This window comes from Tamandua tetradactyla, chromosome 5 (genome assembly GCF_023851605.1).
Source record: "Tamandua tetradactyla isolate mTamTet1 chromosome 5, mTamTet1.pri, whole genome shotgun sequence".
In the NCBI taxonomy this organism is placed as follows: domain Eukaryota; kingdom Metazoa; phylum Chordata; class Mammalia; order Pilosa; family Myrmecophagidae; genus Tamandua; species Tamandua tetradactyla.
The window spans coordinates 9,755,090-9,781,601 of NC_135331.1; the positions used below are offsets into that span (position 1 = coordinate 9,755,090).

Below are 26,512 nucleotides of genomic sequence, written 5' to 3' on the forward strand. Positions count from 1 at the left end.
ATGTCCAGTTGCTGATCTGACATCTAATAGATACCTCCCAACTTAACACGTTCTAAACAGGAGTCTGGATTTCTGCCCTCCAGATGTCTCTTCTCTCTCTGCACATCATCCACCCGGTTGCTTCCCCCAAAGCCCAGGAGTCATCCTTAATTCTTCTCTTTGATTAATCTCCCACATCCACTCCTTCAGCCAGTTCCGTAGATTCCATCTCCATCTCCTCCCATTCAGGTCAAAGCCACTACTATTTCTTAAGGGATAGTTGCGTGGCCTCATAATTGGTTCCTCTGCTTCCATCTTGGATTTCCACAATGCATTCTCCACTCACCAGCCTACATCTCTCTGTTTTCAAAATACAAAATATCCTCCATTTCCATGCCTAAAGTTTTCCAGAGTTTTCTCATAACATTTGGAATGAAACCAAAGCTCACTGTCATGGCCTACAAGGCCCTCCACGGTCTGGCTTCTGCCTACCTTTCTACCACCTCCTCTTTCTGTCACTTCACTCCAGCCACCAGGACTTCCTTCCTATCTCTTGGACACACCAAGTTCTTTTTTGTTTGAGGACATGGCACTAGTGGCCCCTCTGTTTGGAACATTCTTTCCCCAGATCCTCCCTTGGCTGACTCTTCTCATCTTTCAACATCTCTTAGATGTTATCTCCTCAGAGAAACTACCTGATCACCTCATCTCAGGTATCTTACTTGTCCCTATCCCATCACCTTGTTTTATTTTTAGAGCTTACCACTGCCTAACACTTTCTTGTTTATGTATTAAGTTTGTTGTTGTGGCTCCTTGCCCACCAGAACATGAGCTTCCTGAGTGCAGGGACCTTGTCTGACTTGCTCGCCATCATTTCTGAGACCCTGGAACAGCACCTGATCAGAGCCAGCACTCAAAAAAAGAATTAGTGATTTCAACGAAATGCTCTTGAGTATGGACTCTGGTTCTAGGCCCTGGGGTTGCAAAGACACAGGCAAGAGTTCAAGGTTGTTCACGGTGAAGTGGGGTGCAGATAAAGCCTTTGACTCACCACATTTACAGTGGTTATCAGGGCCATCCCCGCACACTGGCATAATTCAGAAATCTCCAAAGATAATACATTCTGTAGCCCCCATGCCCACCTTAACACCTACACACACTCACCGTGACCCTTCCCAGAAATTCCCTGTGGGTCACCTACACTTGACTCCTATAAGTCATCTGTTCCTTGGTGGTTGTGCCTGCCAATCTTGGGCTTCAGAATTTCTTCTAGGCAAATCAACAAGCTCTTTCCAAGAGGAAATGGCAAAAATGTGTGTGTCTTCCTTTGCACTGAGTCAGGCATCTGCCTACCTTGAGGGTAACCTCAGCACTTCCTTTCTCCATCACTGCTTTCACTCAGCCTTGAGTGGCAGAATTTTGAAAGTGTTTTCTGGAGAAAAGCTGAGCAATGATTTTGCCATGGGCGGGACACTGGTTGTGTGCCCTTCCCACAAGCGGCCCTTCAAATACTCCCTGAAGACCCTGGCAAATGCACCATCCCCAAAAGCCACTACCGAAGTGGGCCTTGCTCTCTTCCGCCATGATCTCCCACACAGGTACCGCTAGGCTCTGGTGCTATTTCTTTGGTGCAATATTGTCTTACCAGACAGAGAGGAAGACTCTGGCGGGGCTCGATCCAGTGGCTGCTCAATGGCTTCAGCGACTGAAGTTGGGGTGGGGAGGGAGTGGCTGCTGCATTTCATTCACAGCATCTTTCTCTCTCTCCAGGACCAGCACTTGCCTTGTTTCTGCTCTGCTGTATGGGAACTTCGCTGTCTAACCATCAGCTACCACCAGAAGTACTACGAAAAATAATCATGGAATTAAAATATTCATCTGAGAGATTTTTGGAAGACTATGTAAGTGCCCTAGAGATTTTTTTTCCAGTCCTTTGAAAAAATGCCTTTCATTGCCCTGAGATAAAGCCTACTCTTTCCAGAGCAGAAGCCAGGGCCGTGGGTAGGAAGGGATGGGGAATAACTAGACAGGTTATAATAGAATCTTTAGCAGGACAAAAATGCACAAATAAAGGGGTTAGAGACAGAGATTAGCCCAGAGAGCCAAAAACATAATAATTTCTCAAATACTATAGGGTCTGCCTTAGTAGATCTGTCACCCACAAAGTATTTGATTCACAGTAATATTAAAATGAGTCTAACGAGTCTTCCTGCCTGAAGCACAATCTCAGAGATGGCAATCTTGCAACCATGAGTGGACTCGGGACCAGAAAGAGCCAACCTAAGTTGTAAGAGACACCCGAGGGAGGGCAGGATGTTAAAATCCTGCAGACCACCCAGAGTATCTCTTACCGCAGAGAAGGGCAGTTAACAGAGGAGGCACCTGTTTGTACATCATTTTATTTGTTTAATTAGGACCCCAGTCTTTTAAAGCCCAGAGGCTTTGCTAACCTGACACCCTTAAGTAAGGGGTGAGATTATAAACATTAATGTCTTTTATTTATTCAGGGCTGCAATCAAGATAGAACTTATAAAATAGTTTGGGTTAAACAGACATAGAAATAAATGCAAAATACATGGAAACAATTTGTGAAATTGGCATTGATTTTCCCTTCCACCCTGGCATTTGGACTTTGAGACCAAAAGGCAGAGGCCATCAGTAACGGTGGCTAGGAAACTTAGGCTGATGAGGTGCCCCGGGCTGTTCAGTCAATGTCAAAAGATGTGAGTCCTTAGGAAGCAGGAAGGGAGACAGAGCAGTCTGGAGTGTTTGGTATGTTTAGAAAAACTCTTCCTAGGGTCTTAAAGGTCTTTCCAAAAAAGCATGAAACTCCATCGGTGGGGAAAAGCGCTTTATCATAGAGTCACCAAGTGTAAAAAGCTGGCATGGAAATGCAGAGGCTCTCCTGTTACCCACCTCTCTGAGCCCATGAGCAGATTCTAGGAAGCTCTGGAGGCCTCAGCAGGTGGGGCAGAGGAGCAGGATGGAGCTTCGGAATCGCTGGAACCCTGGTCTGCCACTTGATCTTGGGCTAGCTCCGTACACAGACTGAGCTTTGGTTTCTTCTGGAAATGGGGATAACGGTGACCACAGCCTTAGGGTGGTTGTGCCAATGAGATGAGGTGGCAAAAGCAAAGACGGTAGCCCAGGCGCATCACAGAGGATGACTGGAAGCTAAGCCTGCAGGATTTCCAGCTATCCTTGCAAACACGAAACACCCTTCTTTCCCCTTATTCCACAGGTGAAGGAAGAGAAGGGAGTGCCGGAATCCCACAATTATATGCTGCCTTGCTTTACCTCTGACTCCCAACCACCAAACAACTTTGACAGCTTAGCCGTCCTGAGGTATTTTCAGAAGATCAGAACGTTCAGAAATGACACAATTATTATTGAAATCACAGAACAACTTAAGAAACTCAAATTTCAGAACACACGAGAAATACATGTTTCTGTGCCTAAAGGTGCCTTTGAACATAAATGCTTTATCTTGGCTATTTTTAAGCAATTTTCAAAATGCATGGAACTAATGTCTAAAGCATTGAACTCTGAAGCCCAAAAGGGCACTTAAGGCCATTTAGTTGAACAATTCCTTTTGGAATGGTAGAAACTTGCAAAATCTTAAAAAAAAGGAGAAAAAAAAAGAAAAGGCTGACAGCTAAATGTGAGAATTCTGCTGACAGTTATTAAGTAAATTATTCCAACGAATCTCACATGGGCTGGTCCTGGGACTGATACCTAAATTTATGAATCAACTTGAAAATTGTTTCCAACCATGTCATTGTTATTAACCTTGGTATTTACACAATGTTTTCCTCGTGCAGTCTTAAATCTTATTTATTCTTACTACACCCTTGTGAGGGCAGGAGGTGGCAACTGTTAATTTATTGATATTTATTGTACTAGTGCCCCTTGGAGCAGTCCTTGGAACCTATTTAATAAATTATGTTGTGTTTTTCTCATAATCTATTTTAGAGTTTGTGAATGAATGTGAATAGAGGGTGGGTGCTGTCTACTTGAGGGGGGGTGAAAACTTCTGTGGAATTAGATATAACTACTGCCACTGCCATTTCCCCCAACTGGGCAGACTCAACAGCAAGTGATAACAATACTTAGCAGCAGCAACTGTTTACAGAACAGTTACTTTCTGTCTGGTCCTGTAAGTACTATTATCATCTCCCTTTTATAGATAGGAAACTGAGGCTCAAAGACATTAAGTCACTTACCTACGGCCACCCAGCTAAGTGGTGGAATCCATTTTCAAGCTTTCCCTTCCCCATTCCACCCAACCTTGGTCCCTATTTCAGGTAGCCCACCCTCCCTGGGCAGTGGTCTGGGTCTTAGGGACACTTAACGCCATGTGGAGCTGAGAATAATCACGCTGGATGAGTCTTCTGCATGATTCCCCACTGGATTTCCAGCGCCTCTGCCCTGCAAAGGATTGTTCCATCAGCTCGCCAGGACTTATTCCTAGCCAGGGCCAAATATTTTATCACATAAATAAACATAACTTCCCAAACTGTTAAGGGCTCTTAGAAATCTCTGGACTAACGGTTTTCAGAGCATGGTCCTAGACCAGCAGCATCGGTATCATTTGGCAACTTGTTAGACATGCAAATTCTTGGGCCCAGCACAGACCTACTGAATTAGCAACTCCAGAGATGGAATTGGTGAGTTGTGCCTTAAAAAGTCCTCCAAGGAATTCTGAGGTACACTTAAGCCTTAGAACCACTGATCTAGAGTTGATTAGCATGTTCATCTTCGTCTCATATTTGGCAAAACCGAGGCCCAAAGAGATAGTCTGATTAAGTTCACATTTGTGTGTGTGTGTGTGTGTGTGTAGTTAGGACTCTAAGATATGCAGTTCCATTTGGACGTTTCATTCTCACTCTTGTAGGTATTTCTGCCCCAGTCCCACACCAGGTTTTTAAGTCCCCCGGATATCCTGAACTCCAATGACAATGTTTTGAATGATTGTTCCTAAAACACCCAGTGTGGTGGACATCTGCTATTAGTTTTGACTGCCCTATAGCAAAACAGCTTTACTATCATTAGAAAACCAATTCAAAACTTAGAAATAAAGTAAAAAGATATATTCTTTCAATGTCATATTCAAGCATCCCTCGTTTGTTTGGCTAATTTTACTTTGCCGCCCAGGTCCTGGCACAGATACTACCTCCCTTACTTCCCCCTTCCAGGACTGGTTAGATGCCGCTTCTGCGGGGTCTCCTGGCACCTGGCACTCACCCCGATCGGTCGGTATCGGACAGATATCATTGGGTCTTCAAGAAAGTCTCTGATGTATTTCCCAAGCCTGGTCCAGATGAGACTGAGGGGAAGAAGGACAAGCAGGGTAAATACACAGCAAGGTTGGGGGAAGGAGGCATAGAACCCACTGGTGCTTACACATATCCTCAGAGGAGGTCACTCACGCTCCACTGACAGGGAGGGTTGGAGACTCAGGAGACCCAGACAGTGGCAATCAGGGTTGCGGGAAGGGTGAGGGGGTAGCCGGACAGGGCTGCTACCCCCTGCTCACCCAGGCCCCACCCCACCACCAATATAGAATGGAACCAACCAGCCCTGTTCAGTCACATCCCCCAGGAGCAAAAATAGGTCAGAGTAGATTAAGTGATTAGACCATTTACTGTATCATACACATTAAGGCAGGAAAGGAGATTCATTTTAGAAAGCTCCTCCCCTCTTAAACAACAAGGGTTTTCTAGTTAATGCCTCAGTAAAAAAGAAAATCTCATCAATCAGAACTCCCCATTACCCAAGCTTTATCATTAAACGTGACTTTGTAGATTTTCACAAAACCTTTGGGAAATTTTAAATAACCAACACTGCAGGCACATACGCAATTCTTGAAATGGCAGTAAAAAGCACATTACTAGATACAGATCAAATCCATACTGTGTTAGGATTTGCTTCAAAATAATGGTGGTGGGGCTGGGGTATTATACAACAAAATTGGCCATGAGTTGATAATTGTTAAAATGGATGATGGGTACACGGGGGTTCATGACACTATTCTACTTCTGTGAATAGTGGAGAGTTTCTGAACTAAAAAGTAAAAAATTGCTTTTTAAAAAGCATATCTATTAAAATTACGGACAACTGCAATCACATCACTTTACACAAAAGTCTAAATTTAGATCTTATGGCATACATAAAAAGAACTTCTAAAAACAAATAGATCAGTTGTGTTCTATGGAACCAAGTCCATTTCTGAGATGATATGCTTTAACATTCCATGTAGGGATTATTCTTATCATATCTACACCCTAAATTTCAAAGTTTTTTTGAATTAAATGTAATTTTAGGATTACATTTGAACCTTGTTCAGCATCTCCTTGAGCCTGACATTAACTAACAGTCCTATCTCCACCTGCTCACTCTTACCTTCCTTCCCAGAAGTCTACTTCCGAATTCCCTACGTGCCCCCCCCCCCTTTCTGAACCAGAGGTGAGGAAGAGGCAGCTGGTGTGATGAAATGAGAGCAGGGCTGACAGTTCAGTCCACAAATCAGCCCGGCATCTGCCAATCACTAGTTTCTGTTTGTTTGTTTGTTTGTTTTCAGGCACTAGTTTGTGCTTAGTGAAGTCAAGGTCCCAGGTGCTTGCCCTGAGGGATCTTTGCAGAAGGGTGGAAATAACCACGGATATGACCTGTGTCCTGAGGAACAGAGGACGCTGCGAGTGTGTATGGGAGAAGGAGTGGGAAATGATCAGGCTGGCTTCCAAGGAAGCTACATTTAAGGAAAGATCTGGAAACTAGTAGCTGGCTAGAAAAAGGAGAGCGGATGGGGAAAGGACTTGGGACAGAGGAAGTGGGCCTTGGAAGATCATAAGAAATTAAAAAAAAATCAAACAGAAGGTGGCATATTGAAGGAAGAGAGCAAAATGAGGACAGAAAGGAAAGTAGGGGCAAGACCGACCAGATGAGGTGGGGCCTTAACCTTGAGGATTGGGGTCTTCATCAGGGAAGCCCCTGGAGGGTTCTGAGCAGGGGGCGGCATGACTAGACTTGGGCTTTCTACAGCTCACACTGGCTACACAATAGGTAGGGACCATAAGTTAGAGAGTGAACTGGGTGACAAATGATGGGGCTTGGATATGGGTAATGGCGGTGGGGATGGATAAAAGTGAATGACATATTTGTAAGAAATTTACAAGATAGACTTAACAGAGCTTGGTGTTTAGGGAGTGAAGGAGGGGACAGGAAGGACATCACAGATAATTCTCAGGATGTTGGCTTAGCAACTGGTGGATGGAGAGGCCATTTACCAGATAGAAACAACCCAATAGCCCTGATCCATGCAGCCTTTTTACCTTGAAAGAACTTCGATTCCATCTATAAAATGGGAATAATATTATCTCAATTTGAGAGACTTGTTCAGAGATACGAATGTCTCCCTAGTGCCCAGTCCAATGCCTCAACCAGCAGGAACTCAATCTACACCTGAGGAGTGGCAATCTCCAGTGCACTGGTTTCACACCTTCTAAACACTCTAGTCCTGTTCTGGGCAGGTAAATGGGTTCTCCCTCCCCAGCCTATCCAAACTTTATCTTCTTCACCAAACTATGCCTGGAATCATCTAAGACACCATGGAACTGGGCTTATGGAATGCAAAGGAATAAAACAGACCCCTGTTGCTTACCTCAATGGAAATGGAGCTCCTTCTCACCCAAAGGAGTCCATGAACCACTCACCTCTTTCTAGAGACCCAGGTTCTCAAGGCCCAATGCCCTGCATTGTGTCATGAAGACTTTCTTCTATGGAGCCTTGATGAGCCTGTGTCTCAACTCACTGTATTTTAAGTCAAAAGATATGGATACAGAATTCAGCAAAGTGATAGGTACAAGATCAATAACCCCAAAACAGTAATGTTACTCTACACTAGCAATGAACAATTGAAAGAAGAAATCATGGGTAAAAAAAAAAAAAGCCCTTTATAACAGCAACTAAAAGAACCGAGTTAGGAATAAATCTAACTGAGATATAAAGGAATTGTACAAAAAATTGCTAAAACAAACTAAAGAAGACCTACATAAATGGAAGGGCATTCCATGTTCATGGATTGGACGATTAAAAATTGTTAAGATGCCAATTTTTCTCAAGGAGATTTAACAATTCAATGCAATCCCAATCAAAATTCCAATAACCTTCTTTGCAGAAGTGGAAGAGCCAATTATTAAATTTTTTTGGAAGGGTAAGGGAACCCAGATAGCCAAAACTATTTTGAAAAAGAAGAATGAAGTTGGAGGACTTACACTGCCTGACCTTAAAACTTATTACAGAGCCAGAATAATCAGATCAGCATGGCACTGGCTCAAGAAAGACATAGAGACCAAGGGAATCAAATTGAGAGCTCAGAAATCTACCCCTCACATTTATGGCTAACCAATTTTAGACAAAGACACTCAATTGGGAAATAATAGTCTTTTAAACAAATGGTGCTGGGAAAACTGGATTTCCGTTTGCAAAAGAATGAAGGCTGGTCCCTTCTTCACATTATATAGAAAAATCAACTCAAAAATGCATCAAATACCTAACTATAAGAGCCAGAGCTATAAACTTACTAGAAGAAAACATAGGGAAGCATATTCAGGACTTTGTGTTCAGCAATGGTTTCTTAGACCTTATGCTCAAAGCATAAGCAACAACAAAAGATGAATGGGAACTCATTAAAATTAAAAATTTTTGTGCTCAAAGGACTTCATCATGAAAATAAAATGACAAACTACATAATAGGAGAAAATATTTGGAACAAGAGTTCAAAATCCAGAATATATAAAGAAATCATTTAAGTCAACAACAAAAAGATAACCCAATTTTTAAAAAGGGCAAAAGAATTGAATAGATATTTCTCCAAATAAAATATACTAATGGCCAATAGCACAAGGAAGGATGGGGGACATCATATGGCATTAGGGAAATGAAAATCAAAACCATAACTAGGTACCATCTCACATCCACTAGAATGACTACTACTAAAGAAAGCTCACAGAGGTGCAAGGGTGGTTCAGTAGTAGAATACGTGCCTGCCATGAGGGTGACTCAGGTTCAATTCCTGGCCCATACGCGTCCCAAGCAAACAAAAATACAACAAATGGCGCTGCAATAATGGGATACTCACATGGACAAAGAATGAAATGTGACCCCTGCCATACAGCATACAAAAAAAAATAATAATTAAAAAAAAACTTTTAAAAAAAGCTCACAACCATGTGATGATACTGTGAGCCAGTGAGTGCAAAACTTTGGATGGTTTGTATGGTGTGTGAATATATCTCAATAAAACTGCAAAAAAAAAAAAAAAGAGGGAAATTATAAGTGTTGGAGAGAATGTGGAGAAACAGAACACTCATTCACTGCTGGTGGGAATGTAAAATGGTGCACCCATTGTGGAAGACAGTTTGGCAGTTCCTCAGAGAGTTAAATATAGAACTACCCTATGACCTGGCAATCCCTCTACTAAGGAGATACCCAGAAGAACTGAAAGTAGGGATTCGAATAGGTATCTTCACACTAATGTCCATAGTGGCATTTATTAATAATTCCCAAAAGATGGAAGCAACCCAAATGTCCATCAAACAATGAATGGATAAAAAAAAGTGTATATAAACACAATGACGTATTACTCAGTCAAAAAAAGGAATGAAGCTCTGATAAATGCAGCAACATGGATGAACCTTGAAGATATCATGTTGAGTGAAACAAGCAGACCAAAGGGATAAATATTGTATGACCTCACTGATAATGAGGTAATTACAATAAGCAAATTCCTAGAGTCAGAATCTGTAATATAGATTACAGAGGACAAGGCAGGGGGTAGGAAATAGGGAATTAAGGCTTAAAATGAACAGAGTTTCTATTTGGGACTATGGAAAAGTTTTGGTAATGGGTGGTGATGAGGGTAACACAACATTGTAGATGTTAATTAATAGCACTGAATTATATATTTGAATGTAGTTAAAAGGGGAAATGTTAAATTGTATATATAGAATAATTTTTCTTAAATCCATAGAACTGTTCAACAGTTAATGGGCTGTAATTAATAGTACAATTCAAAAATATACTTTCATCAATTGTAACAAATGTAGCACACCAATGTAAGGTGTTAATAATATGGTGGTATGTGGCAATCCTGCATTTTATGCATGATTATCCTGTAAAACCAACTTCTCTGATAATAATAATAATAAATCAAAGTAACAGATTTGGGCAGTTGTTCGTTCAAATGAGCCAACAGTTCTAGCACAGGGTCAGGCCAACCTCAAGGTGCTAGCACAACTCTTCAGGTTACCTGTGTGAGCACAAAGGCCTATGGGTGAGAAGACAGAAGATAGTATGGAAAAGAGGGTAGCTTTCACGTTAAACAGAGATGAACGAATTTTTTTCAGCACCTGAAAAAAGGAACATCTCCGGTGGTCAATGTCAGGTACTTCCCATTGAAAATATTGAGTCAACAGTTACCAGTCTCCTGGGCCATGACCATGGTTTGGTGCCCTTTCAGAGGCAGCCAGACGGTGGCTGTACTGATGATAACCTACACTTTCTTAGGATTGTGCTTCATAGTTTACTGAGTTTTTTTGGAGCAAATTCAATTTTTAATGGTTTTTATTTTATTTTTTTTTACAAATACACTGGAGAATCACGCAATGCTACTTGCACTGAATACAATCCTGGGTCACAAGTCTGCACACTCCTTTGCAACTGGTCCTGCAATGGCAGAGCCTTCCATCTGTTTTATTGTTTACTATGACCCTGGCGTTATCTTCAAAATAAAGAAACACACCGTCTTTTCTCAGGTATGACTTCCATTGCCAAATTATCACTGTTGGATGTAACTTCTGAGTTCTGGTTTCCCCTTCTTGACTATGGCAATTACCATGTCAGACCCACACCAGCAGCAGGAAGTCTATCCAGCTGTCCCTTGATCCCCTCTACAGAGACAATATATAGATTTTTTGCTCCTTTGTTGTCAACGCAGTTGATCACAGCCCCTATGGGAAGACACAGGGAAATGTGGAATTTTGCACTGGAGGACCCACCATGTCCTCATTTCAACATCCAAATTATCAGGAAAGGACAGAAAAAGTGACCATCCTTATATACATGATTTTATGTGAACCTCACAATGACCTTGTGAAATGTGCACAGCAGGTACTACTCGCTCAAGTTCCAGATGAGGAAATGCGTGATATGCACAAGCACGACAAGCTCCACGTCCTCTGTCCATGTGTTGGAGCCCAGGAGCAGCCAGCTGCCCTACCAAGTCCAGGTGAGGTCTCTGGTACAATCTGTCACATTGGTTATGGTCAGTGGAGGATTCTTCAGGACCAGTGCCTTTCTGGACACCCTCCCCAGCAACTCCTGAATTTCCCTGTCCGCCTCAGGTCCCACTAACCCACCTACTATTCCAGACCAGGCTAAACGTATACCCTGAAGCTTAAAGCAGCCTCCAGATGTGGGGATCCATTTTGCCCAATCTCTTTACCATCACTTCTATAGCTCACAGGGTAGCATTTAAGATCACACATCACAGGTTTTTCAAAAAAAAAATAAGGCTTTTATTGTCTTGAATGCAAACATATATATTTTTAAATGCATTGTAGTGTTGGAAACAGCTGGTGGAAACGTGCTTCTCAATGGGAGAGCAACAGCGGGCGATGGAAAGGATGACACAGGCCAGAAGAAACTTCGATCAAGACTCTTCTCTGGTATTGTTTTTTAGGCCACAAGGTCTAACCGTCTACTCACAGGAAATCTGAAACAATCACCACAACTCACAACAGAAAAAAATTATCCATTTACACAATAAACTGAAACCTGAAAAAGGAAAAGAACAAAATAAGGAAATAACTGTTTCCCTTTCCCCGGCTGTGCGGTAAAGATTCAGGTAGAGAAAACACCAGGGTGTCCTTGGAGGAAGCGTGGATGCATTCGAGCTCCTGAAAGACAGAAACAAGCCTGGGAACTGTATCCCAGCGCTGAGCCCTTCATACCCTTCTAGCTGCAGGAACTAAACTCTATGGAAATGTATAAAACTTCAGTTTCTCCCAACCCTCCAAAACCTCAACTCAAAAACACGAGATCTGGCGGGCCGCGGTGGCTCAGCGGGCAAAGTGCTTGCCTGCTATGCCAGAGGACCTCGGTTCGATTCCCGGCCCCAGCCCATGTAACAAAAACGGAGAAACAGAATACAATAAAACAAGAAAATGTTTAAAGATGTTTCCCTTCCTTCCTTCCTTCCTTCCTTCTATCCTTCCTTCCTTCTCTCTGTCTTTCCTTTAAAAAAAAAACACGAGATCTCTATTAAGAGGAGAATTCTTCAAATTATCTAAGACCAGGATTCTACTCTTTTTTTTTTTATTCCTTAATATTGTTTTGGAGTCTTCTTCTTTGGGCCCCACGTTGGGTGCCAGATGTTGCTTCCTATGAAATGGAGCTCGAAGGATATTAAGGAATAGAAAGGAAGAAAGGAAGAAAGAGAAAGGAAGGAAGGGAGGGAGGGAGGGAGGGAGGAAGGAAGGAAGGAAGGACACAGATGGGCTCAGGGGGTCTGGATCTTAAGTTTACATCAGACAGACTTCAGACCAGGATTCTACTCTTGTAGAACCAAAGGTTAAATTTTGCTACATACTTGGAAAAGAATTTCACAAAAATAAAATTCCACTAAGGAAACACAGATGCCAGCATGTACAAATGCATGCACACACAAAGTTCAACATTCAGCATTCGGATTTCCCTTTTTCCCCTCAAGCGTTGATCTTCACCAGCCCCAGCAAGGAAGCAGCTCTTGTCTGGTGGGCCGGGAAAGCCACGTCCTCAGAATGAAAAGCCAGTAGTTGACTCTACCTCGCCCACACCCTCTAAGGCCAGCCCTGCCAGGCCCACGGAGAGGCCCTGATGCTTCTTCCACATTTCCTGAAGCTTCTCGAAGTTGCAGGTGCTTTGAGGGCACCACTCAGATCCCAACAACCTGCCAAGCAGATTGAGACATCTACTGAATGGCACAAATAACTTGTTGAGCTTCAAAGCTCTTCAATTCCTAACCACTGGCTCTCCTATTCCCTTGCGCACATTTAGATGTGGTCAAAGTCCTCTTCAGTTCAATGAGGCACCCAGGGTACCGAGTCAACCACCACATCACATGGTGAAACAGGAATCCAGCCACCTCGCGAGCTCTACACACCATCTGCCAAAGTCAGGGCTTTCCCCAAACCCTCATCCCAAATGAGATCATGGCCTTGAAAACACTTTGTGAAGTTAAGTCATCTATGGCAAATAGCTTAATGTGAAGCAGGAGCTCCCTAGGGAAAGACAATTTTTTCCACCATAGAAAGGAGAGTGGCCCAACTGATATACAGGCCTGGCAGGAGGGAGAGGAGTGGGAACCCTCAGGCAGGTGAGACGAAGAACGCCAAGGAGCTAGGTGACCCCGGGAAGGGGGTGCAGGGGTGACGAGGTCACCCAACCACCCTCTGGAACCAGTGGAAAGAAATGAACTAAAGCAAGGAAAGCCAGGGCAGGTGCTAGGTTCAAACAGCACCCACAACCACCCCACTAGGACCCACAAAGACAGACCTGGTTCACCTTCTGAGGGGCTCTTCTGAGAAGACATGGTCTTGTTCAGGTGGAAAGTAAAACTCCGATATCTCTAAACCATGACACCATACCTACTCCTTTCAGTGTGGGTCTCAGGAGTCCTTCTGGGGGAAGCCAGAACCCTCACAGGGAAGGGAAGCCCCATTCTGAGAGGAAGGGTGGCCTCAGCAATCTCCAGACTCACCCTCCCAACCTCTCCATGGATATTGGTCACTGAGCCCAGGCTGTGGGAGGGCGCCAGCCAGGATTACCTGGAGAGGTGCATGAGTGCTCCATGGCAAAACCTGAGGATGGAGCTGCCAGAATCAGCAATGATGGCACTGGGACAAAGGAATTCGGCACCACCACGGGGCCATTTCTTTATGAATCCAAGTTTCTATTTCTATCATCTGAATAGAAAAATTTTAAGGGCTGACCTCTAGAAAGGGAAGACGTCGGCTTTGACTAGAAAGAGAACTATGGGTCAGGGCCCAGGGCAGGAAGTGGGAGAAAATCAAATGCACAGAGGGCCGACAGTGGTCAGCTATCCTACTGAAGGCTCCAACACACAAACTTGCTTGGCAATTTTCTCCCTCCTAATCTTTTCTCCGCAACAAGATTCAGTGCTTTCATCTGTACTAATTTCTGATGCAGGGACAGTTTCCCTTGTGTCATGAAAAGGAACTGGAAGGTGATTAGAATGCCCCAAGATCTGCAGCGTCTCCTCAGGTGGAGAGTGTGGAGGACGTGCCAGCGGACTTTCAGAAAGCCCCTGAGCAAGGCCGGCTCTGTCCCTGCATTCCCCATTCATCACAAACGAGCAAGCAGTGGTGGGAGGGAAGCTGATGGCACGGAAAGAGTTCACAGAAACACACTTTATATGCCAGAGAGGCTCCTTTTTAGACTGATTTTCTTATTCCCCAAAGTGTTTCTTTTCTGGAAGTAATGATGGAATAGGAGTGAGAATGTATGTAAACGAGCCACAGATGTAGGATCAGAGCCATGGACAGCCACGACAGTGGACTTAGCCCTCCCTGCAACCTTGCCCAGGAGCCTAGGACAGAAACCAAGGATGGGCCACTCTGTCTGGTGAGGATCATCAGGCAAGATTCCAAAGAAAGAAAAACTTCTGGGATAAGAAACAATTATCTCTGTCACAACAGATACACAAGTCTGTGGCCTTACAGCCATGTAATTTTGAGCACCAAGAAAAATGAATTTAAGTAAATACCTAAAAAACAAAAACATGCATCTAGTTACCAGTCTGCTGGGATGGACACAGACACACTCACACACACTCACACACTCTTCAAGACTCACACAATCTAACAGCCTTAAACACGTGATGAAACATGGAATCATGAACATTAACTCAACAAAAAGGAGAGGCAGGCCAAAGAAGCAAATGGCCAATTTTATATCCCACAGAGTTCAAAACAAAACAAAACAAAACAAAATTACTCCCCAGTGAAGTGGTGGGGAGAAAGCTGTGAAATAGGGCAGCCCTTGGCTCGGCCAGCCACTACCATCATCTCCACATTCTACAAAGGCACAGGAGCTGGGAAAAGGCCTGAGCTCACGACCCCCCACGATCCCGTCACAGCTAGATATTTGTTTTTGTACTTTTTTCCTTTTTTTTTTTTTCTTCCTTTTAACCTTAGTGGAATTTTTTCCATGGTGGTCTTCACCTTTAGAAGGGTGACTTCATGTTTATCCTGGGAGTGAAGGATGACTTCTGTCACCATTTCCCAGTGGAACTTTCCCAGCGGAACTTTCAAGGGCCAGCCCAGACTCATCTTGTGCTCACCCTGGGGAAAGCAACCTGGAAGGCCTGTAAACACGTTTTCTCATGCGGCTGAGGTGGCGCCACCAAGCTGCTCTTGGGTGGGGCAGAGGCATAGACAAGCAGGCAGGGTTGGGTTAGCGACCCAGCCGCAGAGACGGTGGCATGGCCAGTGCTAGGGGGAGAAAACTCCGCCTCTTTCCTGTCCTCCCTCAACCAGGGCTGAAGTAAAGCCGCTGTTTCCCTCTGGACATTACTTCAGGAGGCCTCCAGGAGCCAGCAGGTGCCTCTGACTGGATCCCGAACCTTAAGAGGTATGTGTAATTCCTCTCTCTTCATGTGGCTCCCAGATTCCCTCAAAGCCCTCCCAGGACTCCTCCACCTGCACTAGCACCGCCCGGGCTTTGACAGCAGCAGGCAGGGAGAGAACAGGAGAGGCAGATGGAGAGCCCGCTGGCTGCCTGGATGTCGGACGCTCACGTGCTCCATGAGGAGGTACCCTTGGTTGGACTTCCTGAGCTTGAGAGGGAAGAGAGGTAAGACAGGGATGAGGACAGGACTGGCTCCACCCTGCCTGTGGCTCCTCCAATCCACCCCCCTCGAAGCAATGCACACCTTTCAGAATGGCCCTTATGCTCAGGCCATCCCTCTGCTCAGTGTAAGTACTTTACTGTCTGACCCATGAGACACCTGCAGACAACTCAGAGGGTAAACATCTCAGAGTTCTGCCTGTCAACATTCAATTTCTTCCTCAAAACAAAGACAAGACAGCCTATGAGGGTAGTGACATCTTTGGTCCGAAAACTGCTATGGTTTGCAGCTCCCAGCTGGACGAGGTGAACAGGTCAGTCAGGCCGAGGACAGCATGCAGTAGAGCCTGGGCTTTTGGTTGCTAGACCTTAGGGGTGACCAGCTTCCATTACACACTCCTGACTCTTCAGAGGTGGCAGGCTGAAAGCAGGCAGGTCACAGGGCAGGAGAGCTGTGGCTGTGAGGTGGTGCCTGAGGAGGCCCTCGGGTGAGTTCCGCCTTGTGACCCTCAGGGTGGTGAAGCTCATACACTGCAATGCCAAATGGAACGAAAACACCAGCAAATAAAACCTACCCAGAAGAGCTTCCGAGCAGAACAGCAGCTCGGCGGGGTTTCTGCTTCCATCATGCCTTGCAGGCACTCACATGCACTCTTTCTGCGGGTGGCTGATTTGGGGTTTTCCAAAGAAGGCACTTCCCCAGGGGCCCACGCCATGAAAGGAGGCATCTACTACATGTGAGCGTGAACAGAAGTCCAATCCAAATCTACAAGGTTCAGACAGGGCTGGAGTTTGTGGGGGGAAGAGATACCTTCTAACTGCTCCATCAGCAGGATCAGAGATTGGGTACAGAAAATCATTCAGAAGAGTGAAAGTGAATAACTGTTTGAAAGGAGGGAAAAATCTGTATGTCTCAAGGCAGGAACTGGGAGGGGAAACTTGATGTTTCCTAACAAGTAAAAACAGATTTGTCTTCCTCGGTCTATCTACTCCGCTCACTGGCACCGGGCCCTGAAAGGCCACCAGCAGGACAGGACTAGAAACAGCAGGCATTTCCCTTTGTCTGGGTGGCACCAAGGGCAGGGAGGTTGGTGACGGAAGTCACTGAGTAAGAGAGTTCACAGCAAAGGGCTCCCAAAGATGGGCTATTGCTGTGGGCAGGACCCGAGCCTGCTGTAGACCTGAGAGGAGCATTACGAGCGGCCCCATGGCAGCCAGAGGTGGAGGGAGATCCTGAGGCATCAGGGAAGGCGTGGGCGGATCCTCCTCTCCTCAGGGAGGGAGGACCTTGATGGCACATCATGCAGCCACAGGCTAGCCAAGTGCTGCTAAGACTCCCCCGTTCTCTTGCCAATTCGGGTGACAGCCTCTGATGCCTGTTCTGGCAACCGGGACGGGTCCGTCAGGATGGAGGTGGTAGTACTCAGATGCCGGAGGGTGTTCAGCACCACTGGAAGACAGGTGTGGGGCAAGTGAGCTTGGAGGCCCAGGCGCGTAGCATCACCACACCCCACGTACAGGGAATATAGCTCTAGGTAATAGTTCTAATGTATACTCAAGGATGGGACCCACTGAGCTGGGCTAAAGGAAGAAACAGGAGAGTGTGGTACTGTTGCTGAGGTGCTCACACCTTCCTGACTACAGGATAACGATCAAACTCCCAGCAGGAAATACAAACGGATACAGAATTCTAGACTGTTCCTACCACAGGGTTTGTTCTACATGTTTACTATTAAATCTTTATAATCTTAATTATAAGAACAGAGTTGTTAAATGTACAAATTTAAAAATGCTTTGCATGAGGAAGAACAAAGGAATGTCAACAGTGCAGGGTGTTGAAAACAGATGGTAACTAATATTTTAAAACTTTAATTATGTGTGAAAGTTAAAAAATGAAATATTTATTTCACTTTATGTGTGAAAGTGAAAAAAAATATTTATTTGGTACAAAATTTATATTTTGACTAGTGCACTTCCTAATATAACTTATGTGGACAGCTTAATTGAACACTATAAGGACATGGAACCTTGAGTAGGGCATAAGATTTTGTAGGCTTGTCCAGAGTGATACCCTGATAAATCCCAGAGTGATTTGAACAGTGAATAAAAAAGTATCTGCAAATTCCCCTTGAGGGAATGGTGAGAAAGAGGGAAAATTCAACCTCCCCATATGGAAAATTCCTGATATTCTCACAAGCAGTGGGGACAACCAAAGCAATAGGCCAAGCCCTCAATCTTGGGGTCTGTTAATATGAAACTTATCCCCGCAGAGGATAGGCTAAGCCTACTTAAAATTAGGCCTAAGAGTCACCCCCAGAGAACCTCTTTTGTTACTCAGATGTGGCCTGTCTCTCTTAGCCAACACAACAAGCAAACTCATTGTCTTCTCCCTCTCTACGTGGGACATGACTCCCAGGGGTGTGGACCTTCCTGGCAACATGGGACAGAAATCCTAGAATGAGCTGAGACTCAGTATCAAGGGATTGAGAGAACTTTCTCAACCAAAAAGGGGAAGAGTGAAATGAGACAAAATAGTGTCAATGGCTGAGAGATTCCAAACAGAGTCAAGAGTTATCCTGGAGGTTATTCTTACACATTAAATAGATACCACCTTTTTAGTTAAGGTGCAATGGAGAGGCTGGAGGGAACTGCCTGAAAATGTAGAGCTGCGTTCCAGTAGCCATGTTTCTTGAAGTTGATTGTATAAGGACATAGCTTTCACAATGTGACTGTGTGATTGTGAAAATCTTGTGTCCAATTATCCTTTTACCTACCTTATTGACAGACGAGAAAAACATGGATTAAAAATAAATAAATAATAGGGGGAACAAATGTTAAAATAAATTTAATAGATTGAAATTCTAGTGATCATTGAAAGAGAGGGGTAAGAGGAATGGTATATATGAGTTTTTTTCTTTTTATTTCTTTTTCTGAATTGATGCAAATGTTCTAAGAAATGATCATGATGATGAATACACAACTATGTGATGATATTGTGAGTTACTGATTATATATCAAAAATGGAATGATCATATGGTAAGAATGTTTGTGTTTGTATGTGGTTATGTTTAATAAATAAACTAAAAAAAAAAAGAATAGAGTTGTTAGTTATTACAAAAATTAAACAATATGCACCCAAAGGCACCTAATACAGGGCCTGACAAAAAGATGCTCAATGAATGTACACTAGATTTGACCAAACTGACAGCTACACTAATTGTAAAACAGTGAGGAGAGGAACCTGGAGATTCGCTTCCTGTCCATTCAACTGGTGTTGCTGGCTCGGGGCCTCCTGGACAGCTTCATTCTCTAGCAGCGGAATCTGGATTTCCTTAAGCACTGTCTTCAGTTTGGGGCCCCCTCCACAGCTTCCTGTTCCAGCATCAGCATGAAGGCTTTGGCAAGCCCCATGACTCCAGCCCCCCAAACACCCACCCAATCCCAGCACTTACTCGGCCTGAGGATGGGCAGGGAGCAGTGCTGGTCTAGCCAGGACAGTGCCGTCCGGTGGAGGTCTTCCAGGCTGCTGGTGGACACCATCCCCTTGAATGACTCAAATAGGGGCTTGATGATGATACTAAACTGCACGACACTTGGGTTAAAGAAAAGGTAAGTGTGGAGGAGAGCCAGGGAGCACAGTGCTGAGGGCTGGGGAGAACAAAGCCTGCTAATGAGCCAGTCTCACTCATTACTACTCCCCTGGGACCGGCAAATAACTTTCCACAGATAATTAATTGGGGAGGAGAGGCAAGAAGGGAGAAAGAGGTTGAGACCTAGACATGGTAAGTTGTCCTTACATTCTACTAAAGTGTTTGTGTCAAACTACAAATGAACCACAAATCATGGCCACTGAACAGGTAAGGAAGGCCAGGGAAATTCCTTGAATTCAGAAATGGGTTCTAATACAATTATATGAACAAGAAAGTTTTTATGCATATTGACAAGAATACTGCAGGAACACAACAGATCAAAAGGCAGAAGATACCTGCCTAGAGGAATGTCTACCTTTTGTATGTTTTGATGTTTGTCTTTTGTCCCGACTCTTGATAATATTCTGGGCAGGTCTCCTAAAGCATATTAGAAAGTACATGGTATGAGGTAGCAAAGGCACAAGGTACGTTTCTCTGTGATTACCCAGGTCCTGGAAAATGCTGATACTCCACACTCCTCAGCCTGTTAATAAGGAATGTGTCATTTTATCAAAGAGGCTTCTAACTCATTTCAACTGCTACTTATCTCTGTTAATGGTAAGGGACCAGGGCTGGACAATAAACAGGGTAAGGTCAAGTAGGGAAACTAGAGCTGGTGTCTGTCATCTCTCCTTTCAAAAATCACATGAGGATATTCTCACAGCAGTGGTGATAACCAATTCAATAGGCTGAGCCCCAATCTTGGGTTTGCCCCTATAAAACCTATTCCTGCAAAGAAGCAGCTAAGCCAACTTAGAATTATGCTTAAAAGTCACCCCCAGAGAACCTCTTTGGTTGCTCAGATGCGGCTTCTCTCTCTAGGCCAACTCAGCAGGTGAACTCACTGCCCTCCCTGCTACATGGAACATTACTTCCAGGGGTGTGAATTTCCCTGGTAATGTGGGACAGGACTCCAGGGATGAGCTGGCACATGGCATCATGGGTTTGAGAACGTCTTCTTGACCAAAATGGGAATGAAAAATGAGACAAAACAAAGTTTCAGTGGTTGAGAGATTTCAAACAGAGTTGAGAGGTAATTCTTAAGCATTATATAGATATCCCTTTTTAGTTTATGATGTATTGGAGTGGCTGGAGGGAAGTACCTGAAACTGTTGAGCTGTGTTCCAGTAGCCTTGATTCTTGAAGACGACTGTGTAACTATATAGCTATTAAAATGTGATTGCGTAATTGTGAAAACCTTGTGTCTGATGTTCCTTTTATCCAGGGAATGGACAGATGAGTAAAAAAATAAGGATAAAAAATAAATAATGGGGGGATAAGGAGTACAAAATTGGTAGACTGAAATACTAGTGGTCAATGAGAGGGAGGGATAAGAGGTATGGGATATATGAGTTTTTGCTTTTTTTTTCTGGAGTGATGTGAATGTTCCAAAAATGATCAAGGAGGTGAATACACAACTGTGATGATATTATGAGCCACTGACTGTATACTATGTATGGACTGTATGTGTGTAAAGGTATCTCAATAAAAATGTATATTTTTATAACTCACATCAGGAGAATCCAAAACTGCATGAAAGTGCATGTATATGCCACCTGCCCCGTCCACAATGCTGCTGGCTACAACTCTCTTCTCCCTCATGTCTATTTCCTCAGACCCAGACCTAAGGCCCTGGATGTGACAGCTGACCCACACGTGTGCAAGGCAGTGGTGGGGTAGGGAGTGAAAGGGCAGGAGACATCCCTGTAATAGCCCCACATGCCATCACAGGAAATGGTGGCGGAGGAGTCCGAGGCCATAGAGCACAGTGTAGAGGATGGCCAAAAGAAACTGGTTTCACATCAGGCTCTGCCACATTCCAGTTCTACCAGCCCTGGTTTCCAGTCCAGCACAAGGCGGATGGAGCAGACCCTCCTTGTCGGTGCAAGGATAACTGTGTTGCAGCCAGGACTAGGTCAGTCTCTTGGAATATGTCAGACCCCACTTCCTTCTTCCTTTGTTGTTTCTGCAAGCAATTCTAGCATTGTTTTAATTGCCCAAGGACCTAGAGAGAAAAGTCAGGTTGGTGTGCCCTAGCCCTTCCTACAAAGCACACAGGAAGTCCCAAGCCTGGACACAGCTGTCCAACAACAGTCCCACTTACCCCACAGGCCAGGCCAGAACCTAGAGTTACCTGTTTTGATGAGCTTAAACGCAGCCATTGACAGACACTCTTTCTAAAGGAAAGAGTGTCAATGTCTGCTTTTTCAGTGCATTGGTTGGAGTTATGAAAAGCAAAGAAAACCAAAGATACAATCCAGAACTTCCAATTCTGCAGGGTCCGACTTTTCACATACTCGTCAAACATGTCTCTCATATGGTCAAACTGGTGTCGTGTGACTGGAACGCCTGTGGCAGGGAGCAGCTGCTGGCAGGAGCTGAAAACAATAGGAAGCAAGAGAAGCTTTTGAGCCGTTAGTAACAAATCAGGACACGGGTTGCCAAATGGGCCAGAGCTAGATCATTATTGGGCCACAACCAGACCCAAGACAGAGGTATGGGGAAGGAGGATGATGACAAAATGCTAAAATGCTCTAACAAAGAGGCATCTATCAGCGATGAGGCCAGAAGGTCTTAATGCCTCTGCTCTGACATGCAAGCATCAGAGGAAGGAAGAGAAGAGGTACCTGGCCTGGTCCCCAAGATCCCCCAAGCCCCAAGCCTCACAGGATGGTGGTGTTGAGCCGCTCAATCTCTTCCCGCAGCCGCCGGGTTTCCTCCTGCATTTGGCTCCTCTCCTGCTGGAGTTTGGTGATATACTCCACAGTCTTCTGCAATGTGATGGCATGGCTGGTCTGCAACAGGGGAAAAGCTGGGTCAGCCTGGCCCTGACAGCAACTCAGGAAGGCTGAAAGCACTATGGTTGTCTTGTCAGCTATACCCTACCCACCCCCAATGCTCTCAGCCAGCTCACCAGCTTGCAGTTATTAGAAATCAAACTATTCAAGGTATCAAAGCCAATCTTGATGTTGAAGCGCCTCTTCTGTTCAGCTGAAATGTGCTTCATCTGCCGGTTCTGTGGGGTAGATCACCAATCACTGGTGACATGGGGCACAGTGGGTGGGCCGTGCCCTGGGCTCATCCCTCCCAACCTCTGAACCCAGGGCCTTCCAGGGGGCAGGGCTAGTAAGGAACCTCCATGGAAGGGGCTATAAGGCTGCCATGAGGAGGTGTGGGGTGGGGGGACTGGGAAACTAGGCAACTATCACTGCAAAGTGGGACACAGCAAGTGCTGGTAAACATCTGGCCAATAAGCACTGCTGGCATTTTTGATCCAACTTCAAATCCCTCCTCTACTGACCAATTCTTCTAGAAGCCACTCCCCTCCTCTAATTGACGGGGGCCATGACTGCATCAGCACTTTCTTACAAGGATTAAAACATTGGTGTCTCATCTCAGAGTCTGTCCAGAAATCTGCACTAGACTCACCATCCCCAATGAGTCGGTCAGTATGTAAGGAAATGGGAAGAGCTGGTGTTCTCTCCAGATTAAAGCAGCAACCCCAATGTTTCTACAGCTCCTACATTCTGGTGGAACACAGGTGATTGCCCCTTCAGGTGTGTCCCCTATATGGGATACAGCTATCTCAAAGTTTCCTTGGCATTCTTCTCCCCCTTTCCTCTCCATCATTTCATGGGAGTCAAGATCCAAGAGAGACATGTGATACCTTTAACACAGCCACATTTTTGGGGTCTGCAGAAGATTTCCCTGAGCAGTTGTTCTGAGGAGACTGAGGACTGGGACTCTTTTCTGAAGCACATGGAGAGGCCTGCCCTGAGTTCGGGCAGTCACGACCTGGGAACAGAGACGCTTCTTAAGGGCAGAGCCTGAGAAGTGGACTCGGCAAAGAAGAGAAAGAAAAGCGACCACCCATAGCAGTCTTTACAAACCTGGGGGACCTCCAGCAGACCTCAAGTCCTGGAAACTCATTTTTAATTTCCCATAGAAGTCCCAGAAAGAACGAGAGAGATCTTTGCTTAAACAAAGAGGCAGCCCAGATGCTTTTACGGTATTCTGCTAGGCCAGGGCAGGGTATGCTGAAGGCAAGTCAAACGTGGAGCAGGGATGAGGCCTGAACTCTGCCCCGTTACTCACAAGGATCATGAGAGGGAACCCTGTGATCTCTGCAAGCCCGTGTTTCAGTCAATGGTATCTAAGAGACATTTTCTAGGACGACATGGTTCCCTTTTGAGCCTGTTCTACTTCACTGTGACAAAGTACCTGAAGTTCATTTGTTCTCTATGATACTATTTTTCCGGTCAAGCCTCATAGCATAACTCTAAATTCCAGTATTTTGAGATTCAGTAGATGAAGGAATGTTCATCCCAGCCTTTCCCTACATTATTTTAGGGACTTGACTCCTAACTATCCCAATTCTTCAACTTTACAGATTGAAAAGGCCTTATTTTTCAAAACCTGTCTTTGGACAGCTCCTCCCACTGTCTGATCCTTTGCTCATCCTGTCTACTTCAGTTAGAAAGAGGGCAACTATTTGCTCAAGGAATTCCAGGGGTACCTATGCCATAGCTTTACTTCAGAAAAGCAAACATTTTCTGCTTCCCTTCCTGACCAGACTCTGGACTCACCCCCACCTCCAGCTGCAGGACCTTAGACAAATAATGGGCCTTGATTCTATTGTCTCTTAAGAAGAAAATGTGGCAAAATCAGTCCTACAATGATAAGGTCCAAACACTGAAATGGGCTAAAAACGTGAAGTGCCATGAAAACTGTGTGTGTGTGTGTGTGTCTGTGTGTGTTACCAAGAGGGTGCCTCTGAGAAAGTGTAGGGTGGCTTCTGTGGCTATTTCCAGGAAACCGTTGGCGACGGCTCCCCAAGCCCTCTACTAGACCAGAACCGGAGCCACTCATTTCCAAAGTATAAAAGAGTTTTTCCCCCGGAGCACATGAGCTGCCTGCACTGAAACATATCTGCTACTCTTTTGCCCTAATCAATCTTACTGCAGTGTATCTGGACATCCCTTTAGCATTTTCCTGGCCTGTCAGCAGGGGGATGAGATCTCAGGGCACCTACCCTGGTTAGACCTATCCAGAAATGGGCCCATTCATTCCACTCACGACTGTAGTCCCCACACTCACCATAGGTGAAAACTTACTAGAACTTGCAGCAGGGACTTGGGGGCTGGCCCCCTGCAGTGGACCTTGCTCGCCCTTCACAAGTGAGTCTTGCACAGTACTTGGTGAGAAGAGTCGAGAGCAAGAGACAGGCTGACTGCTCGTCGTGTGGCCAAGGTCTGCAACCAAGATGCCACTGTGGAACTCTGTGACTCCAGGGGCCTGAGGTGACATGGGGAGAGAGGTCACCCCTGACCTCTGATAAATGGCACAGCAGACCCGTCTCTGCCCCAGGCCTCCTCCCCAGGGAGAACCACTCTCCTCACCCTGGCAATGGTGGCAGGGGTTATGACCACGTTGGACTGGGCCACAGTAGAAGCCAACATCCCTTCTCTCTTCAGAGGGCCCGATGTCATAATCACTGCTTGTGGTTGTCCTGAAAAGGCAGCTGACAGAACAGGGAGGTGAAACTGAAGGCCCTGAGGAGCAGGTGGTCTGGCCCTGACACTGCAAAGCACGTTCCTGTGATGGCTGAACTTGCGCACTGGAGGGCCCCCTAAGAGCAGCAAATGACCCCTTCCCAGAAGAACAACACCTTGTTCCTCACCAGAGGGGAAAGAAAAACAAAGCCTAAACCTTTTTTCTATAACTTCTCCTTAAAGGGAACAAACTACAGACACAGGAAACATGATCAGGACCATATTTTTTTCAAACTGTGGGTCAAGATTAACTTTAAAAAAATATATGGAATAGAAAAGTGAACAGGCCATACATGTGTATTATCTCATGAAACTTCTGCTTCATTTAAACATGGGGTATTCTGGGGTTACAAATCTGAAAGCCTTTGGTAGAGGGAAATCTACCTCCCTCCCTCCCCCGGCCCATAGGACCTAGGAAAAAAACACACTGGTTTACCACTCCAGACTCACCTGGGGTGATGCAAGCATTCTTTAACACCAAGGACATGGGCTCTGGTTTGGGAGCAGGCACTATTTTGGGGGGCTGCTTGGGCCTCCCCCCAGTTAAGGATAAAGGTTTGGGGTGGAGAAAAGTTAAACGGGGCTGGGGGGTTCCAAGAGTTGGTGGGCGGACGAGAGGGGAAAGTGCCAGGCCGCAGGGGGACAATGATGGGGAGGGGTGGTGGGTTGTGATCACAAGGCCCTGGCTCTGGCTGAAGGTGGTGGCAGAGGCATCGTGAGTGAGGGTAGCTGAGGCTGTGTGGGTGATGACAGGGGGTGGTTTGCTGATGCCAAACTTCTGTGGCTGCAGGAAGGCAGGTGGAGCTGGGGCACTCAGGGCAGCCGCAGGAGGGGGGACTACTGGTAATGTAGGTGAAGTGGGCGTGGGGCCAGGACTGGGAGAGAGTATGGGCACAGAGAAGACAGGGAGGAAAGTCTGTTGGACACTCAGTGGTGGCTCGGAGGACACAAATTCTGAGGGCTGGATAAAAGGACCCCCAGTCTGGGAACCACTATCGCAGCTCTGCGTATCTGTGGGGTCTAGAGAGGTCGCTGCAGGTGGGGTGACGAGGCTGTCAGGGAGGCTCACAGTGGGGAGAGCAGAGGTCGGCAGCACGCTCTCCTGAAAGAGAGAGAGGGAGAACTAAGGAAGAATGCAGGATCAGGCAATTTGCCTTCATTTTCTACACTATCTACCACAAAGTCGAAGAATGTACCCCAGGCACCCTGAAATGAATCCCTGGACATAAGGAACAAAGGAGATGTCTTCCATACCACTTACGGCTAATCTAGGGAAATAGATCTCTACTTTCCTAGGCCTCGGCAGGGGTCTTGTTTCCATTAAGAACTAAATGATAACATAGAGCTCAGACAAAGCAACTGCCTCCACACAGCTGGACATCAGCC

General features: G+C 45.4%; 2 protein-coding genes and 1 pseudogene across 3 annotated transcripts in view; 1 reads left to right on the forward strand and 2 right to left on the reverse strand.

Annotated features, from left to right (window-relative positions):
- Positions 1 to 1,440: 1,440 nt before the first annotated feature.
- Positions 1,441 to 3,547, forward strand: IL31 (interleukin 31). The gene is made up of 2 exons (XM_077159320.1): positions 1,441 to 1,539; positions 3,221 to 3,547. The coding sequence occupies exons 1-2, from the start codon at positions 1,441 to 1,443 to the stop codon at positions 3,545 to 3,547; spliced, it is 426 nt and encodes a 141-aa protein (XP_077015435.1).
- Positions 3,548 to 9,385: 5,838 nt separating this feature from the next.
- Positions 9,386 to 11,420, reverse strand: LOC143683573 (large ribosomal subunit protein uL14 pseudogene; annotated as a pseudogene).
- Positions 11,421 to 15,164: 3,744 nt separating this feature from the next.
- The window catches only part of MLXIP (MLX interacting protein), a 97,998-nt gene continuing 86,650 nt past the window's right edge, over positions 15,165 to 26,512 (reverse strand). For both annotated transcript variants that reach the window (XM_077159743.1, XM_077159745.1), the window contains exons 9-17: positions 25,577 to 26,228; positions 24,974 to 25,095; positions 24,689 to 24,869; positions 23,242 to 23,369; positions 22,489 to 22,590; positions 22,242 to 22,369; positions 21,829 to 21,952; positions 19,338 to 19,467; positions 15,165 to 17,335 (exon numbers count right to left, since the gene is read on the reverse strand). In XM_077159743.1, coding sequence (XP_077015858.1) covers positions 17,214 to 17,335; positions 19,338 to 19,467; positions 21,829 to 21,952; positions 22,242 to 22,369; positions 22,489 to 22,590; positions 23,242 to 23,369; positions 24,689 to 24,869; positions 24,974 to 25,095; positions 25,577 to 26,228 — 1,689 coding nt within the window. In that variant the 3' untranslated portion in view covers positions 15,165 to 17,213. The remainder of the gene's footprint in view (positions 17,336 to 19,337; positions 19,468 to 21,828; positions 21,953 to 22,241; positions 22,370 to 22,488; positions 22,591 to 23,241; positions 23,370 to 24,688; positions 24,870 to 24,973; positions 25,096 to 25,576; positions 26,229 to 26,512) is intronic.

What these genes read in the sequence shown, in the direction of transcription:
- IL31 (XM_077159320.1), top strand. Translation starts at nt 1,441, where the DNA reads ATGGGCGGGACACTGGTTGTGTGCCCTTCCCACAAGCGGCCCTTCAAA. An exon ending in CCCCAAAAGCCACTACCGAA is followed by an intron (nt 1,540 to 3,220) that starts GTGGGCCTTGCT and finishes CTTATTCCACAG; the next exon opens with GTGAAGGAAGAGAAGGGAGT.